The sequence below is a fragment of the Nannospalax galili genome, unplaced genomic scaffold (genome assembly GCF_000622305.1).
Source record: "Nannospalax galili isolate Female #2095 unplaced genomic scaffold, S.galili_v1.0 scaffold287, whole genome shotgun sequence".
NCBI lineage: Eukaryota > Metazoa > Chordata > Mammalia > Rodentia > Spalacidae > Nannospalax > Nannospalax galili.
This window is the reverse complement of record NW_008357493.1, coordinates 1,012,402-1,032,888: the sequence shown is the minus strand read 5'-3', so window position 1 is coordinate 1,032,888 and position 20,487 is coordinate 1,012,402. Positions and strand designations below refer to the sequence as shown.

The window sequence follows — 20,487 nt, the reverse complement described above, 5'->3', positions numbered from 1 at the left end:
TTTCCTGAAAGGTTACAGATCTGGAGCTCGGGCGGGGGGGTGGGGATACTGGAATGGATAGTCTTTTAGGTAGGAAACTTATTAGAAGAGTTATTAATACCATAGATAGACAAACCATATGGTGCGGGCACTGACTACAAGTCAGGCCTGTGTGGCAGACTGAAGGTTCCATTTCATTCATTTTAGGGGAAAGTAGATCAAAATGATTCCGTTTTTGGCTTTCAGTTGACCATTGATAAGGGTAATCAGTTAGTAGACAGTTAAAGAATATTAGGTGACTGATGAACATCTTTTCTGGCTGGCTGTTACTTGGTGTTGATAGTGGTGCAAGGAAAACAGAACTTTAGAGAAACAAGTTACTTTCACATTTTAATCAAAATGGAGGAACTTCAGAAAATGCTAATACTTCCTAGTTTTCATTTTGTCAGAGATTGCAAATCAACATATCAGTATTGGAACAGTCCTAACTTAAAAAAATTATTTATTGTTTCATATGTGTGAGTGTATTGTTTGCATGTAGGTAGGTGCACCCATGTTGTGCAGTACCCACAGAGGTCAGAAGAGGATGTCATATCCCATGGAACTGGAGTTAGGAATGGTTGTTAGCTGCCATGTGAGTGTAGGGAATCCAGCCCAGGTCCTCTGTAAGAGCAGCCAGCACTCTTAACCATTAACATCTCTTTAGCCCCCTAACTTCTTTTTTAAAAAAATTTTAAACTTACTATTATTTTTTATGTTTATGAGCACTTTGCTTACTTGAATTTAAGAGTACCATGTATATGTAATGCCAGTGGAGACCAAAAGAGGGTGATGAATTCCCTGGAACTGGAGTTTTGAATGATTATTAATTAACGACTGAACCATCTCTCCAGCCTGTCTTTCTAACTTTTTTCTTTGTTTTGAGACAGGTTTCCCCATAGCCCCAGCTAGCCTGGAACTCACTATGTAGATCAAATGGCCTTCAGCTCAAAGACATCTGACTGCCTCTGCTTCCTGAAGGCTGAGATTAAAGACATGTACCATCACACTTGGTTCAATTAAGTTCTTTCTGTCTTAAGAAAATGAATTAGATAAGAGCATCTCTGAATGCTGTGTTTGTGTTTATTAGTCTATTTGGGGAGGGGAATGGTGTTCTAATTTCATTTCTGTTGCTGTAATAAAATACCCTGATTAAAAGCAACTTAGGAGAAATGGATTTTTTTATCTTACAATTACAGATATCTGTGAGGAGGTCAAGGTAGGAGTTTGAAGCAGTTACTTCATCTTCATAGTCATGAGCAGAGAAAAATGAATGCATGCATGTTCACACCTGCATGCCTGCTCTTAACTTTCTCCACTCTTAACTGTTCAGGACCCCCTCCTTAGGGAATAGCGATGTATATTAGGCTGGATCTTCCCATCCCACATAAACTAACTTAATCCAAAGACTAATAGCTTTGCCATATTGGTCAAAACTAAACCTACTAGGACAAACAGATTAGACATTGGCATGTCACTTATATTACTGAAGCAGGCCAAGGCCAACAAGCATATTATACACTAGTAAAAACCTGCCTCAAAGTAGCTAGGAGTGAGATGCTAATCACTGGCCACTCCATTGGGGTTAAGGGAGCTGGCACTTCCCTTCAGGGACTTTGGTTCTTGGGCAGGAGCATGGTTCACTAATGCCTGTACTGCATCTATGCACAGTGCTTTAGACATTGGAAATGTGGATCATTCCTCATTCCCATATGATCACCTTTGCCAAAATGTGCAAATACAGCATAGGCTGATTGTATCACCTTCAGCAAGGTCGGTCTCTACTGTCACCACTCTGAATTGATTGAGTTAAACATCGAAGAAAAGGGAACTCAATATGGATGAAGTAATTTATTCTCAATGGATACCTTAAGGACTCTGTACACTACTTTTCAAATGTGTTAGCATCTTTTAGGTGTGTGTATGTATGTGTTATATGCATATATGCTTGTGTTCCATTTACTTTCCTCAGTACTTTATCCACTTTCCTTATCCTGGTCACTGACACCAGGAGGTTATTGTTTACTAGGTAGAGAACTAAGAAGAGGTTATTGGGAGAAGTGTAATTTAGTGGAAAGCCAGGACATTTATGTGGTTGTGATCATATTAAAATCTGTGGCAGCATCACATTGAAGATCCGAACACATCCCTGAGGGAGGGGCTCACCCTATCTCTTGTCTTTTTAAAGTCTCATCCTGTTGATCACTGTTTCTGCCATCTTTGTCAAGAAAGCATCTGCCATTAATAAAATCCTTTTCTCCTGGAAAATTAACTCCTGGTGAATCAAAATTATGGAGCATGCTGAAAAAAATTTCTTCCTAAAAGATACCATATGAAAACTTATACTCTTATGGGAAACACAGAAAAACATTTTCCACATGCATTTTTGATACATTCCTTATGATAACTGTCACAAACTCAACTTTTTGAGATTTTAGTTTTCATTTTCTAAAGAATGTGTTTTTTAAAGATATATAGGCAACATATATTTCTAAAAGAAAATAAAAATTATTTTCTGCAATAGTTAAAACCTATTAAGGTGAATGAAAATTGAGTGGTTTTTTTTGTTTGTTTGTTTGTTTTTGTTTTTGTTTTTGTTTTGGCTTTCTGGGACAGGTCTCCCTGTATCCCCTAGCTGGCCTGGAACTCACTATGTAGACTAGGCTGGCCTTGAACTCACAGAGATCCACTTGCTCCTGCCTCCCAGGTGCTGGGATTAAAGGTGTGTGCCATCATGCCCGGCAAGTGATGTTGTTAAAATGTAAGTGATAAGTCTGTTTTACATCTGTGTTTCCCATATGTACAGAGTTGCACAATGTAGAGCCTTTTTATAATAGCTACAAAAACTAGTAAAATGTATTACACGGCATACAACTAAGAGGTTTGAATTTTAAAGTTGTTGTCAATTGGGGCTGTCAGAAATGCTTGTAGGCTGCATCAGCATGCATTTTTATAAATATGCATGCTATCATATTATCATTTGTTTCAAACTAAGAGTTTCATTAAGTATTTAAAAATCACCTGTGAATATTTGTGATATTAATGAGTTAATACTGACGTAGTAAGCTTTGTGCTACTTGCTAATTAATGAGGATGATGGCACTGAACCGAATTACATTTAACACACTATACTCTTTCAGAAAGTGTTGGGGTATTTTTCAATCAAGGCCAGGTTTTGATGTTCATTTTCAAGAATCCTGACAGGGCTCAAAGCCATGGAGTTGGATAATTATTTCCAGCTTCTGTGAGCTAGCATGACATCTGGCTTCGGCTGGTCACACAGTAATAGCTCTGGTGGCTAACTTGTGTACCATCTGATTGTCACAGTTTTGATGTTTTAGTCTGTTCTTTGCAGGATAAATGTGTTACCCCATTATACCAGTAATCTAAGTAACAGCTACCTACAGTTATAATATTATATATCTTAAACATTTTTGCTGACTTTATTGTGAATATATGATGCCGTACTGATGTTCTAGGTGACTAGGCTCTGTTCAACTGGACTCTGTTTAGGTGAAAGTACTGATTTGGATCACGTTTTCTCTTTTGTTTTTATGTTATTGAGACAGGGTCTTGTGATGCAGTTGGGGTTGTCCTGGAACTCACTATGCAGCCCAGTCTGACCTGAAACTCATGGCAATCCTTTCACCTCATCCTTCTGAGTGTTGGGATTACAGGCATTGAACCCCATGCCTGTCTTACATGTTTTATTTCCTTATTAACGTACAATTGCAGACCCTTCTCAGTTTCTTTGGTATTGAAAAGAATCTATAGACATTTCCCTTGTACAGGAGGATATAGATCCAGTCATCTCTGGTGCAGTCACCATGTCAGAAGAATTCCTGGAGAACAAAGTAAACACTGAAGATTCGGTTCCTTTTTTTTTTTTAACTTTCTTCTCCTCTTTTCTTTCAATAGGAACTTTTTACGCCTGAATGCAAGTTTAAAGAATCTGTTTTTGAAAACTATTATGTAATCTACTCATCCATGCTGTACAGGCAACAGGAATCTGGTAGAGCCTGGTTTTTGGGATTAAATAAGGAAGGGCAAGTTATGAAAGGGAACAGAGTAAAGAAAACCAAACCAGCAGCTCATTTTCTACCCAAGCCATTGGAAGGTGAGTGTTTCCTGTGCCCTTTCCTTTTCTGAATTGTTACATATTTTATTTTTCACATGTGTTCTGACATAACCACAGGAACCTTTATTGTGGTGCTACAAATGTCTTTTTTTTCTTGATTAGAATGATAATTTCACAGATTTCTCCTTAAGTTGATTAGTTGTACATCTTTGGGCTGCCAAGTATAGGTCTTTGGTAGAACATACACGTAACGTGTAAGAAATAGAATTTTCACTTCCCAATACCAAAAAGACAAATGCAAAAATGCATTTTTCTCTTATATATACACTGAGTACGTGTGTGTGTATGTGTTTGTGTGTGTATGTGTTTGTGTGTGTGTATGCGGTGCGTATATGTGTGTGTACATATGGTTTGTGTGTGTGTGTGGTGTGTGGATGTCTGTGTGTGTATTTGTGTATCTAAACAATTAATTGAAAAGAAAATCTATTATGTTTTTACAAACATATGATAAGTGTATAAGAAAAGAATTTTCACATGGAATTCATGGTATTTGTCTATTTTTATATTATTTGGGTAAAATTACTGCTGGTTTAATATAATTATATAAAATAAAGTGAAAATGACCCTCCAAGAACTTGTTAAAGTTTCATATCTCCTTCCATGCTACATAAATTATTATCCTTTTGCTAAATTATTACTTTTATTAAATGAACTTCCCTATCTTCAACTCCAAATAATGAATTCCTCACGTTTATTTTGATCAGATCCTAAGGCACAAGATACAATGTTTTGCTAATTTCTTAGACACTTATGTGCGTTGCCCATTATTGATTTTTCTGGGTGGGTCACTTACTGATATCTATGTTAGATTTGAGAACTGAAAAAACAAAAAAGATTTTGAGGCTATTCAAAGTGTAAATAGCGAGAAAGCTTACTGTCATCCTGAACTAAAACAACAGGACCCCCAGCCCCACCTTGGACTGATGTAGGTGCTGTTAATGATTTTCCAAAGGCTACAGGTGGGATGATCCATGGTGAATTTCCCTCATGCGCCCAACGACTCTTTAGGTTTGGTGCTCTTGATGATCCTTGGCACTACTTCAATTATTGAGCAAACTCCAGCCCTGCTCCAATGGGCAGGTCAGTTTGGGGAAGTATAATGAAATCACAAGAACCTTTATTAACAGATGAAATTTGAAAAGCAGTGACTGTATAAGCTACAGAAAATATGTAAGATTCTACAGCTGTGGCATAACCACTATAATTGTAAATAATCCTATTACTTGGTATTCCAACCTTATGTCAAACTGTTGTGTGAGTGTGGTGTATCTACATGAGGAAGAAGAAAATAGTATGCTATTATACTTCCAAGTATTTGATGGATAAAAGTACTCAAAAAAATAAACAAGGGCTATGCACTGTTCTTAAAAAAAAAAAAAAAAAAACCTGAATATACACACTCAATGATAGAAATTACCAGAGGGTAATTAGTTTCAAGCTTTAAAGTCCATGTAGAGTACAAATTGTATAACTGAACATGTTAGGATAAGGATAAACATTTCCACAGGTATGGATTGACAGATGCTCCAAGGCATTCAGATCTCCCATCTTCATTTCATAGATAGTGTAAGTCAATGTGATGCTACTGCTTCCTAACTTAACTATAATAGGAGTGAGAGACTGGAGGGTGCTACAATGGTCGGTTCCTATCACTAACTTTCCAAGTCATGGAACCCAACCCAGTGCACATTTACCTTCATAGGTGTGCTGGCAAAGAGAAACAAAATCACATACTGAATTCACACTGATGTAAAATTCCTCCAGTGTGCACACTGAGCAAGCATGCTGGCTCCACTCAGGCTCTGTTAAAATAATTAAACATTCAAAACCTAAGCATACTGGACAACTCTACTGTAATTATATTTCAGGTGGCAGGTGACTTTAACTCAACTTATTTTCCCCCATATTGGATATTCTTAAATACCCTTTCATAGGACTCTCTAAAATCATTTTCTAAAATGTCACATGAGCTATGGTGATCATGTCACTAGGCTCTATTCAGATCAGTCCCCAGATTTTCTTAGGCATCAATCTTCCTTTCTATGTTGCCTTCTGTGCCTCCTCCCTACATGACACCAATTATTTTGATTTGTAAATAATATATCATAATGAGATATAAAGACTATAAATGCCACACAGTTTGCTTCAGTTATTTAAGGCTTTCTATTCATGGTTATGGGCAAGAAAATTGAAATAATGATTCCCAGAAGATGTTAGCTTAAGCAAAGGGATCCATTATTATTGCTGCTGTGTGTAGCTTTTAAGTCGACATTAGTGTGACCATGTTGCTTTTAAACAACTTGAAAGAAAAATAGCTTAATGGTTTCAGGTATAAATACCTTACCTCAGAAAAGTTAATTGAGCAAACAGAACTAGGTCAAATGCTTATCCTCCTATAGTGTGTGTGTGCGCGCGTGTGTGTGTGCATGTGTGTGTGTTTGTGGTGTATTTTGCATTATAGGTTCACAAATTGGCCACAGCTTTCACTAAAATTTTATCCTAGTTAAAAATTTATATGCATTCATGCACATATTTTAGGTATTTAAGTCCGAGAATACATTGAAGATGGTATCTTTAGTTTAGATTTGAATTAGAAATGACTGTCTTAAAACTGGTGTCCTCTCATCAATAGGATTGTATTCACTCAGGGAAACCAGGCACAGGCCAGTGCCTGAGGTCTGTTCACAAAAGGTGGGACATTCTTGCATGGTAACCAGACTTTTCCTTTTCCTCCACCTTTCTTCCCATACCTAGTTGCCATGTACCGAGAACCATCTTTGCATGATGTTGGCGAGACGGTCCCAAAGGCTGGAGTGACGCCAAGCAAAAGTACCAGTGCATCTGCAATAATGAATGGAGGCAAACCAGTCAACAAGAGCAAGACCACATAGCCAGATCCTCAGGTGTCCTGACTTACTTGTCCTGAGCACAGTGGAGCGATTTATCCTTACCAGACATTCATGCTCCCGTGGCTGAAGAGCCCCAGCAAGCAAGCTCACGCTTGCTCTTTGCTGTCTCTGAACTTCTCTGTTGCAAGTGGATAAATCTCAACCTGTGGCCCCCACACACCAAGAAGACACCTGGACAAACCAGCCAAACTCAGACCATGGAATGCCCTACCAGATATGGAATGCCTTTTTAATATCTTTTCTGTGACTGTGACACTTTATGTGAATGACATACTTCACAAGTACACTCGATACCTTGCCTGCTGACAGCTACCCATAATCCTTTTTGAGTCCCGTTTCAGCGAAATTCATGTGTTTCAGTTCAATTTTGTAGCACACAAATAATATTGAGTAATTTCTAGTTAGACGCTGTAAACCTGTGCTATTATGGATTTCTCTTCCTCCCGTTTTTACAGGGCTGCTCGCTCCACTGTCTGACCTTTAGCAGGGATTGTGTTCCTCTAAATCTTAAATGTTGCAGTTGGATTAGTTCGGAGAGCAATCAGGGAATCAGGAAGCCTTCTAAACCTATTACTACAAACCACATCTATAAAGATTAAGATTGTTGTCTTTGGCTCACATTATCGATTACACACACATACATGCTTTGCCCAGTAGAAAATGCTGAGCTCCTGAAGTGGGGGTTGCCTGGGTGGGACAAGAGTCAAACACAATCCACAGGAAGCTCTCTATGATATGTGTTTGACATCTCCTCTAAGTTTGTGTGTGTGTGTGTGTGTGTGTGTGTGTGTGTGTGTGTGTGTGTGTTTTATACATATCACAAGCTTACTGGTAATGGTAACATTTGCCTTGCCCAGCGAGCAAGACCCACTTGGTTTTTAAGAAAGTGGGTCCAAAGAATTCTGTAGGCCTTGTAGGCCTGATTAAGGTTCATTTTTCATCTATTAATCTTCATTATTGGGAAAAAAGGAAAAAAGAGTTAAACATTACAACGTATAAGAAATGCACTACCTAAATCCATTTCCCATCCATTCCTTCCTGTTTTTAATGAAACAACTAAATGCCATCCCCAATTTGGGCTGCGTTCTACTCATACTCAGCCAAGCATGGGCAAGGTGGCTGTTGTATTCTTTTTTGCAGCAGCAAAGCAAACGTTAGTTATAAATTAGACTTTAATATTTTTGGTGTTTAATGACAAGTTTTTAAACTGGAAATATTAGAAAAAAATATTTTTTTTAGCTCAGCATGCTGAGTCTGGTACTATGGATGTCAGCAGTACACACCTCTAACTCAACTCAGTGGGGCCCACAGTGCCCAGTGGCTGGGGTAGAGGTGCCATGCCAAGATGTCAGAAGAATTCTGTCTGAATATCCTAGATAAAAATAAAGGCAAACCATACACTCCAACATCAGAGTTTTGGGTCATTTGATTTATTTGTTTTCATTTTCTCTTGCTTTCTTAACTTCCTTTTGGATTGAATATTGTTGGACTCTGAGTTTAGGGAAGACAGTAAAAAGAAAGACAGTGAATAGCTGATGAGACATTTGAAGATTCCATGCAAAGTGTTCAATATTGGATCTAAAGAGTTTCAAAATGTTTAAAACTAACATGTTTGGAAATATATTTGTTAACTCTGTGTACACTTAATAAAATTCCATGTGTTCTTCTAAGAAGAGTTCATTGAGACCAAACTGAACCTCTTTTATAGAAAACAGTCAATGTGGGATCAATGTACTGGCCTCTTGTTATTATTTCTATGTGGCAGGATGACAAGTTGCCATTTGCCCCCACCTGCACTGAACTTATTGGGAAATTATTTTGTCACTGTTTTCATAAATCTCTATGACAGCCCTTGCCCAGCATCTAAAATTTTTGGCCTGCTTAGCTGATTAAAGATTCAGTATAAATTTAATTGTTTATGCTTATTTCATTTTCATATTGAATTCCACTTTAATAAATAAAAATTAGCATAAAGTTTGAGTAGATTTATTGTCAGTAATGTTAAACTCAAATACAACGAGGTGATTCCTTTGACCATTCTTGATTTGGAGTTATGCATATTAGATGAAATCCATTAATTCATTATTTAGAAAAGACATATATCCCATAATGTGTGGTAAACTATGAATAACTTGTAATTCTTGTTAGTTGGGCTTATAGATACTGCTAACACCCCTCCAAATACATTAAACCCCAAACCATCCCACCTCTCTGTTTTAGATAATCATTCCTACTTGCAGTTCTTTTTCTTTTGAAGGCCTGTTTACGGTTAAATTAAGGCAAGATTTATTTTTGTAAGTGGCTGAAATGTTATGTAAATGTTTACTTCTGTTTTGTTCCTAAGAGCTGTCTAATAGGGCATTTACTGTTGAGTGGATGTCAAAGTACTTTCTTCTAATATATGTTTAGATATGTTGCAGAGGGGTCCTTGTTATTTGTAATTTGACTGTCTCCTTCATGTCTGGTCTCACCTGTTGCATGGGAAGAGGAAAGCACCAATGAACTGCATGTAGTAGGACCCATGTATCTAGAACTGTTGGTATGTGTTATCCAATTTACATACAGAGAGTTTGTCTGTATTGTACAGTTCGTGTTTATTATCATTTGTTGTTTCCACAAATACAACATGTTGAATAAAATACATGAAGGCATATGAAAAAATTAAATAACTTTATGTAAAAAATGGCATTGTATCACCCCCAACTATAGAGAAATACCATGTATATAGGTTGATAAACTCAGTTTTCCCCTTTACCATGCCAAAGAAAATTTTAGCTCTTTGATGATACCTCTCTTGCTATTTCTGGGATAAGACCACCATTTCTTCCCTCAGAAATTAAGTTTGCTATTATTAAGTGCAATCTGTCATTATTGATGTTCTGTATAGTAAATCTGATGGAACTCATTTGTATTTATAGACTGTGTGTTTTGTACCTCCCTGTACCGTATGTCCATTGTACTAAGTCTCTAGAAGATCCCATTCCTTCTGCATGCAAATTTGGTTTGGGAGGGTTAGTTCTGCTAATTTGTTATGGTAATTGATTGCTTTCCCTATCCATCCAAATGCTCAGAAATGCTAATCTTTTGCATATTTCAAGTGACACCATTTTTTTTTTTTTTTTCTGGTAAGTTTACTTTCTGAACTTTGCTACCACTTTATTTGGAACAATTATAGAAGACACGAAAACCATCGACCCTCTGTGAAAAGTCAAAGGGGACTGAACATCATTTCCTTATGAATTCTGGAGAACCGTGAGATTCTTCCTGTATAAAAGTTTGCTGTTCTGAGTATCTTGGGGTAAGGAGGAGGTCCACAATTGTCCTTAGGACTTTTGCTTTAGCCCTTCTAAATTCTGGCCTTTCAGCAAGCAAGCAGAGTTTATCACATCTAACCACTTAATTAATATTTCAAGTACTAAGACACCATTTTTCAGAAAATAGAGTGGCCAACATCAGATTTAGTTATCTTAAAAAACTTTCTTGTTCCTTAAGCTAGATACGTGTTCATTAGAAATTTTTCCCAAATATTTCATGGATAATGGATGTTAGACATCACACACAAAAAAGAATGAGACAAAACTGACTAACTGGCCAATTTATAAGGAGGTGTAAAAATGCTATATCCAGGAGAAACAATTGGAATAAATGCCCAAACATTTTCTGAAGTGTAGGCATAGCCAAATCCAGAATGTAAATTCTGGTACTGTTGAGTAATTTATACATATATATTTTTTAGTAATTATTATAATATATATGTATCTAAGTATTCTTGGCTTAGAGGATGGCATGCAGGGCGAGGTGACTGTCTGGAATACAGAGTACATTTTAAATTTGTATCAGTTGAGTTTGTAAGGTAAGACTGAGTTGTATTTCTGTTTGTTTTTGCTCCTGGTTTCCCTTCAGTCTGTTTCTGATGTTTACTTCTCAGGTTGTATTTGTATTTGAGCTGACAGAGGTAAGTCATTATTTATTCCCCGGTGCTGCTGATATCTAGATGAACTCAGGATTACAGAAAAGGCAGTAGGAACAACGGTTCTGTCCGTATGTTTGAGACTTTGGTAGACTTTTATGAGGTATTTTTCAATGGTGGTTTGTTAAACAAGCAGATTCAGTGTCATCACCATTGGTTAACTTGATGCATCCTTTCCAACTATCAAGGATGCCAATGTAACTTTTGAAACTCATGAGCAAGCTGAAGAGAATTGCTTATTTTCTTCTACTTGATACAGATGGGTTTTGGTTTGCGTTTTTGAAAGGGGAGTTCCTATCTTGGTAATGGAATCAAAGTCAAAGTACAAAACCACATTTAAAAAGGATATAAGTATTTGTATGCTACCATGACTTTTACTAAGCTAAATTGTGTGAATTCAATCACTTCTCTAGAGATGTGATGATGTACTGATATTAGCATGGCTAATCCCGCCCCTGCTGCACACACACATAGCAGACAAAATAAGGCAATAAAAAAATCTGTTTTCCAAAAAAACATTGGTTAGAGTTTAGTTGACTCTGAGACTTATATACTATAATTCTGTTTGCTTTCATAGTTTGCAACTTAATGAACTCTAGAACATGGTTAACTATAACATACAAACAACATACATTTCACGATTGTACAAAATTAGGCCAGGATAGATCACACTTCAACTTCCACAGTGTAATCATTTCTCCATTGTTAAACTCTTTATTCCTAGAACACTTAAATTCTAAGGATATTTTCACATTCTTCCTTGTGAAAATATAAGGGCAACACACATTTTGGGGTAGTTTCTGTTGATAGAAAGGAATGAAAATATATATAGAATCATAACAAATGTAAGACACACCTGAGGTTATGGAAGGGGCCATAAGGAATTGAAGGCAATTCCAGTTTAGTGGATTCTGGCAAACTACTCCCCAGCTGTGGTTTAAGCCAGCCTAAACTGTTTATGTATGACCTGAGAGCTCAGAATGAATTTTTATTTATTTATCGTAGTTTTAAAGTATTAAAACATAATCAAAGAAGAACATGTTGTAGTGGTGTATGTAGCCCACAAAGTTTGTAATATATGGTGCCCATACCTTTATAGAATGCTGATTCCTGCAACAGGCGAATCCAAAGGTCACTTGCACCACGATCGGAAGGTGAGGCAATGAATTCCATTGTTTGGGCATCATCAAATACATCATTGGAATTGCTACTGAATAATTCTATTTGGCTTATTTCCTGACTTAAAATGTTGTATAGAGAAGAGGAAAGAATATAATTACCTAGACTGTTTCTTAACCACTTATATTTCCTTCATCTTACAAAACTGCTGCATCAATTGCCACACTCAGTAATATAAATACAACCAGTATGGTTGCATTCCCTAATCTCAGGATAGAGATAACAGTTTTATAAATCTGTTGAATTATGAGAAGCTTATTAATACTACAAAACCAGCATCAGTGACATCTCTTAAAACACTTTTCAGTATTAATTTTTTAAGTAACACAATGGAGGCATGCTTGCCTTACATTTGGTGACCTGACTTACAAAATCCAAACCATGACTCTAGACTATTTACATTATTAATATAAAATTTGCAAGTAAAAATTTCATCTTCAAACCATACAGAAATGATTTTGCTACATTATTTTAGGATTTTACAAGTGATTCACATTTAGGAAAAAAGTATTTTTTTAGCCCTAAATAATGGTTACTTCAACTAATGTGTATAAGTAGATTTAACTGTATATATGTAAGGGAACCACAAATATTGTACATTTTCATAATTCAATGTGAATTTCATACAGAGCAAAATTTCACCAAGAAAATAAACATTTGTTCCTATCACTGAGTGAATATTTGTAATTTTGATTTAAGTCATTTCTAGATTTTTGGGTCCTCTTCTGAGCTTCTGAGATATGTGTCATATTATTATAATAGTTCATCCTGATTCCTTTGCTTAGCCTATAGTTCCTTAGATAAAAGAGTTTTGCAAGGACTCTGATTATATATTTGAGGCTCCTCAGTCCTCATATTTCTAGTGAGATCCTGTCTTCTTAAGAGGGCACAATGAATGGAGTAATTTAAATACTGAAAAATTGAATTTCTTCTACATGTAACCCATGCCTAATTTTAAAAATATCGGTTACTTCTTGGAATCCAGCATGCATATTCCAATTCATTCTTTCTGTTGTGTTAGTTATCAGTAGGTAAATAGATAATGACACAGAATTTAAACAACTTATGTCACTATTTATTAAAATATCAAATTGTACATTTTTCAAAATTTCTTCTTTTAAGATTCTTATGAGTTTAACATGAGATCAACAAATGGTCAGTCTTTTCCTTTCTGAATCCTTGTGATCTGGTAAGGCCCCATCCCAACATCACATCTTCAACATGGTTCTCATGTGTAAATGCAGAGTCATGTGGAAGGAATTCTAGAAAAATCTTATTGATGGATTCATGAGAGAATAAACATTATCCTTAGAGTATAACAATGTGTTTCTCTTATGGAGATGTAGAGTCTTAAAAAACCACACAATTTGGCATTTTTTTGCTATGTGTTGATAGACATGAAAATCGGAAAATACTTTGCTGTGCCGTTCTATGTACTACAGGGTGTTGACCACCATCTGTGGCCTCCACCTCTAAGTTTCCCATAGTACAACCCTTCTACCCCACCCAATGTGACAGTCAAAATTTTCTGTAGACATTGCTAAATGTCTTGTGAGTGATGAAATTGCACTCCTTAGTTGAGAAACACTGGTGTTAATTATGGTAAAATTATTCTTTGTGGTGTTCTTTACATCAGTTTACTGAACTCATTTCTAATGGGTAACCAGCTTTCGTTCAGTCAGAAATAGAAAAACATACAATAGTCTGCTAAATTTGTCCTAGTGGTGGTTATACATGATTTCCTCTGTATTTCTAAGTGCCAAATTGCCTAGAAAATAAGAATCCAGTTGTCTCCCATGGAATTGTTAAGGATATTCGGTGCCAAGCCAGATTTCACATGCATTTCCATTCCATCCATCCCAGCACTCACAATTTCCACAGCTACAGATTCCATTCCCTGCAAAAAAATAGGTATTGGAAACACTGTTATGCTCAGAATGCATTATTAGAATATGCTACTGTGAGCCATAACTGTTCATGTGAAAAACCATTTCATTCATCCTCTCTATGTTGTATTACGATGTGATTGGTATTATTACACAATTAACCATCGGAGAGAAATTTTTCTTTGAAAATTTATATGAATCAAACAATATTCACCCTATATTACTCAGCTGGGTTACTATATCATGATTCTCCTTTCCTTTAGAGAATACATTCTATCTGACTTACAAATAAGTACTGAAAACCATAAAACTCTTTGACTTGATATAAGGCAGTCCAGGGAACTGGAAAAATACTCTTTTGTATTTGACTAGAAAGAAAATTGTTGTCTAATTTAATGTCATGCAGAAATACTCATCTTTGACCTAATTTTAAAAAAGTCTTTGGTTATTAAATATTTTGGTTATGGAGAAAGACTTTTGTTAACAATATATTGAATCAGAATTATATTAAATTAGGGTACATTCTATAATTAAAATAGTTAATAACTTCAGGAGAACAAATATACATGTCTTTAACTTGTTTAAGGAATTGTATTTATAAACAACTAATAAAACACAATAAGGTTAGTGATGACTATTACACAGTTAAGCCTTTTGGACACCATGCTTCCACCTCTCCCTCCTCACACACATTTATATATACGCCCAGTTATTTGAAAACAACCAATACACCAACTAGTGGCACCTGAGTCCTGCTTCAAATAACAGCCCTCCTCAACACCATGTTTAATAAAATGTCTGTCAGGAGAATTCTTTCCTCTTTGCAATATACAACTACATTTGTGTGAGTTCATGGGGCAGGTTACCTTGTAGAAGTTTCCCAGCAATCAAATATCTGGCTTCATTCTTTTGTATTGTTCTAGGGAAAATGTTACTGCTTATTCGCAAATGTTCAACCACTTTTAGAGTTACTACACAATGGCAATGATCCCTTGATTGCACAGAAGCTGATCTCTCTGGCTGTCTAAAGCAGCGTGTGGTGGGTGCCATTTGGCTCCATTGTAATTGGTGACACAAAACAATTAATGTATTCAGTACTGCACCTGTGCAAATGAGACCGTCATGTTTGTCGCAGTCTCTGTCATCGCAGTCACAGAATTCCCCTGAAATATACCATTCTTCTGCAGAACAAATGCACTTTCCACAATGACAAGAGCCTGAAATCACAAAGGGCGTTTTCACTGTCACCATAGAAATAAAGGCTTCCGTCCAGAAGAGAGTATCGTTGACACACTGACAATAGGCCTGTAATAACCTATCTTCTAAAGGTAAAAGTTTATTGAATAGCTGGTTTCTCAGAGGGGAGCTTTACTTACTGTAATTCATAAAGGTCATCCAGGAAAGCCTTCATTATGGATCTAGACAGTAGCAATTAGCCTTGAGCAAATGTTCCTCAGCCCAGTCTGGTTGAAATGTCAATGAGAACAGGATGTGGCTGATCCTTCTAGAGGCTCTCCCCAAAAGGTATTCAAAAATAGATGCTTTTTGTTGTTGTTGTTTCTGTCTTTCTGAATTGAATTGTTTATAAAGTGCCTGCTCTTGGCAGGAATCCAATACTAAATTCTATTAAATGAGGATGTATATTGTAATCAAATCACAACTAAATTATTGAGCTCGTAATCCTAGAATTTTGATTACATTATTTGCTTGGTGTAGAGGCACACCTGTTCATATTCAGTGGCAAGTTGAAGTGCTAAGCATGAACACATAATCCCTCATGTGTATTTGACTTCTCAGATCTCACCTTCAGGATTTGCAGATACAGTCAGGAAGAGTCCTGATGGACTCAAAACGGGTCCAGTCGCTTTTCCCACACCACATTTCCAATTTCATTTCTTATTATTTCTTATTTTTAACCTCCAATCTAATTTTAAAAATTTATTAAATACTTTTGGGTAACTGAGACTATCACTAATGACATTTAAAAATCTAAGAAAATATGAATTATATGATATGCCAAGGAGAAGAAACTTCTCTTGGTATGAACATCTTTTATGACAGCCTTAAATAAAATCACATAAAAGAACTACTTCTACAACTGGTGAAAGACAACTTTAAAATTCAAAAGAATTTCTTCCATTTCTTTGAGGTGATTTTTCTTTCTGAATACAATTTCCTAAAAGATACTAATAGTTACTGATAAATTATTAATGTCAAAAATAACCATGAGAGAATGTGAAGTAGCAAAATGATTTGATATAGTTAGTAACATTCCAAATTCTGTAAGTTCTAAATACGTATGTGGGATTCAGGAATAAATTCTGAGTACTTTTATTAATATATAGTAACTGAAAAATAATTAGCAACCTGGGGGAAGGGAGGTCAGGAAACCTGGGCATTAGGAAAATGGAGTAATACTATTATGATACTATTTCTATTGTCATGAAAGAATTCACATCAGTGTAGCCCAAGATTTAAAAGCTGTACAGTGTCCATGCCATGGAATGGAATTTGAGGTGAAAGACTCTCTCATACTCAAATTTACTTTTGACCATTCCTCATCACACATCTCTAAGGTAAGATTATAGTCAAAATTAGTCATAAGGTGAGAATTGCATTTCAATTTAGTTTACTTCTTTGCTAATGCACTGCAGTTTCATTTAGTCTTGATGTGTTTTCCTAAGAGTCTGGGTTGACTTGTAGGCTCTTCAGCAATATATGAACATCTTTCACTTTGTGTGAGTGACTGACAGCCCAGTGGTTGCTTAAGACCTTACCTGCTGGTCCTCCATGGTCAAGTGTGCAAGAGATAATGGCCACCCTGCAGCCTCATCCAGGCAGGCACAGTGGGCCCTCATTTCAGAATATAGAATACATAGGGGAGATACACACACACACACACACACACACACACACACACACACATATATATATATATAAACTTTAAAGTCTAAAATTTCTAGACATGAAAATGTTGAACACTCAGCTGCTTGTTTAACAAATGGTTAATAGAACTTGTACAGGGACATTACATTGGATATCAGAGACTTTTCCTCAAAAGGACACTGTTTAGTATTATAATTCCATCAGAGGAGAAATATAAATTATTTGATGAATTAACTATTTTCTTGTATTTCTAACATAGTAACTTACATTATGAAGTGACTTCTATAACATGAATAAAGGATTTTACACGCATGATACTGATATGTTGCCCAGGGATACCTTTTCATGTGTACCACAATGTTTTCAAAGGGCACATATTTCATCTTTATCTATTGCCTCACCATTGCTTTTATTTCTAGACAGCTCAATCCATAACAAAACTATTTTCCTGAAATGAGTAAGCTCAGCTAAAGTCTGGATGTGGGATATATGAACTGAGCATTTCATAAGTAAATTCTAGCTCCAAAAGTTGACTAGCCTTGGAATATTAGAGTAAAAGTAAGGGTTGATTTTTGTGTATGCCATAGATGAGTTGCAATCTTCATGGTCACCATGTGCCCAGGTGTGTTATTTGTCTCTGTCAATGTTTGGTAGGGAATTCTCCTTCTCTAGGTAGGAACAGCATAGCATGTAATACTAACACAGTATGAATAATTATTAGGCTCTATTATAGCACATTTATTATAGAAAGCTCTGGCTGTTCTTATCAATAACCAATAACAGGGATGGATAGATTGTCCCTCTCTAGAGGGGGAAAAGCAGGGAGATTCGGTCACAGTAGTAGGCTTCCTGAACACCCAGAATTGAGCAATTGCTCTACACAGCTGACTGCAATCTACTCCCTTTGGAGACAGCCCTGTCAAAGGCTGTAGCTGGTCTATCTAGTGAAGAACTTTAGGGTGATGTTTGCAACCATGATGTCATTAATCTGTTTGTTTTGTTATTGCTGTAAGGACACTTAGCAATGTTCCTAGTTCCCTTTGTGCTGTATGCTGGCTTTCATTTCTGGGAAATTTTCTTATGTACTTTCTGAGCATCCCTAGGATCTGAAATGGGAAAAAGAAATGAACATCTGCCTTCAAAGATGAGAATGGAATGGCAGAAATGATAAAGAATTTGTCTAAATCCACAAAGGCCATAAACAACACAACATAAAATCTCAATCTGAATCAATCTGTTCTGTAGTCAGCTGCCTACTTGTGATAACTTCCACGGAGGAAAATCTATATCCTCTCAGAAATGAGCTGTTCTTGCCTATAGATCTGACTGGCAGCCACATAGGGTATGACAGCTAGAATACTCAGCTGGGGCAGGTTTGGAAAAGGATAACCTTTACCTATTCTCTTTTCTGGGGAGGGGGTAGCTGAGAGGTAGATGGGCCAGCAGGTGGATTTATTGATGATGTGGCCTCAGGAGTATCTGTGAAAGTTTATAGAGACATTTAAGGACATGTCCTATAACGTTATCTATAAGAATATTAGACAGATTACTTGACTCTAAGATAAAGTTATTAAGGCAAAAATACTATTGTGTAACCATGAGTCCAAACAAATAAATCTCTAAATCAACCAGCCAACAAATATGAAACCCTATGAATTTGCCACGTATTTTGCAAAAGTAGGTAAACTTAGGGGAGAGTTGGCCACTAAGCACATCTCTCTTAGTTATTTACAAAAACAATTTCAGTGTGAGGGCAAGGCTCCATTCCATTACCGGCATTTGACTTTCTTTTTCATACATCAAGCCTGACAAAATGCTGCAACCTGACATCCCAGCAGGCAGTTTTCACTGTTGTACTAACGATGCCATCTGTTATGAAGGTCACAACAATGTATCTTGTTTTAAATTTTTCTATGGAGTGATTTATTGTCTTGGCTATAAATTTGTAAGAAATAAAATGCTATTTCTTCATCGTCTCCTGAGGTGAGGACTTTATTTGCAGCTTGGAGCAAGTGTGTGTTTCAGACTTGTCATTTTGGTGGGGATGGACTACTGAATAGCAACCACAGGCTGGCCTCTGGCTCATACCTGTTCCATAGTTAGAGGAAGAAGACTCTGGATATACTTTGAAATCAAAAGGACTAGGTGTTTTCCTATATAAATTTTGGGGAAATTATATAGAATTCAGACAAGTTCATGAGATTTATCAGAAATGCAAAGCTCCAGCAAAAGATTTTTATATGTTTCCTTTCTCAGCAACCATGTTAAAATTCCTGTTTCTTTCATGGTGGGCTTTTAGTTTGGGGTGTGTGTTGATGGTCTCCGAAGGGACCAGGAACAGCTGCTACATCCTTGTCATACTCTGCAGCTATAGAAGATTGCAGCTGGCTGATCTCAGCCTCAGCCCCATTCTTCTATAACCCACCACAGATGCCTCCAGAAAGGAGAGAGACAGGAATCTTCAATCACCTGCTGCCCATCACTAATATGAATCTTGAACTTCAGAATGAGAATCCTTGGGGCAGCTTTCACATTCCTCTTTATTAAGGACTTCAAAGCACTCTACCCACTGAAGGATAAATATTTAGGCATATACACATTTAATCCACATTGATCTTAGAAAATGTTTCCACCACTCCAAACAAACAACATCTAGTCCTTTTGATTTCAAAGTATATTTCAAAGGATTAATTAGGAATTTTTATTTTGTTTTGTTTTGTTTGGTTTGGTTATAAGGAAACAACTTTGGTTATAAGGTAGATATTTAGTCAACCTATATTTTTACATTTTCTTTTTTAAGGATTTATTTTTAAAATTATGCGTGTGTGTGTGTGTGTGTGTGTGTACAAGGTCAAGTGCTCACAGAAGCTGGAAGAAGACATCAGATCCCCTGGGACTGGAGGTACAAGCAGTTTTGAACTGTCTGACATGGGGGCTGAGAAGGAGTTTCCAGTTTTCTATAAGAGCAGATAGAGGTCCTAACCTGAAAGCCATCTCTCCAGCCACCACCTCACTTTCTGCATTTTCTATATGCAAACACTATAAATGAAAATCCTCAAACTTTAGTGAATATTCAGTATGACTGGTTATATATTTAAATAATAACTTTGCATAAAATTCAGGGATTTTCCACATGATAGTCAGTTTATATAATAAATGGACTATAACTCACTTCATTGGTGAGTATGGCTTTTGTGTGTTCTTATAGTACTTGCAAATGGACATGACTTAGCAAAGACCTGTTTATGATAACGTCCTAAACATAAGTATAAACAAGCACATTCTTGTTTTAGTTTAAATGAAGCATTCATTGATTGAGCTTCTGTGAAAAGCTTTCATCCATATTACAAAGATGATGCCACTAAAAGAAAAGGAATCAAAATTCAAAACTCTGTGGTTATGTTCAGAAGAAACCATCTGTCAGAAAGGTCAGTGTCAGGATTTGAATATGCAGGGAATGTAGTCTGATCTGGTACCAGCTTTCCTCCCCCTCCCTCCCTC

General features: G+C 36.4%; 2 protein-coding genes across 3 annotated transcripts in view; one reads left to right on the top strand and one right to left on the bottom strand.

Moving 5' to 3' along the window:
* Fgf14 (fibroblast growth factor 14) overlaps window positions 1-13,891 on the top strand; it is a 705,665-nt gene extending 691,774 nt beyond the window's left edge. For both annotated transcript variants that reach the window (XM_008855149.2, XM_008855151.3), the window contains exons 4-5: window positions 3,937-4,135; window positions 6,911-13,891. In XM_008855149.2, coding sequence (XP_008853371.1) covers window positions 3,937-4,135; window positions 6,911-7,047 — 336 coding nt within the window. In that variant the 3' untranslated portion in view covers window positions 7,048-13,891. The remainder of the gene's footprint in view (window positions 1-3,936; window positions 4,136-6,910) is intronic.
* Window positions 13,323-20,487, bottom strand: part of Itgbl1 (integrin subunit beta like 1) — a 297,795-nt gene continuing 290,630 nt past the window's right edge. Inside the window, exons 10-11 of the mRNA XM_017794887.2 lie at window positions 15,204-15,317; window positions 13,323-14,111 (exon numbers count right to left, since the gene is read on the bottom strand). Of these exons, the coding sequence (XP_017650376.2) occupies window positions 14,020-14,111; window positions 15,204-15,317 (206 nt within the window). The 3' untranslated portion in view covers window positions 13,323-14,019. The remainder of the gene's footprint in view (window positions 14,112-15,203; window positions 15,318-20,487) is intronic.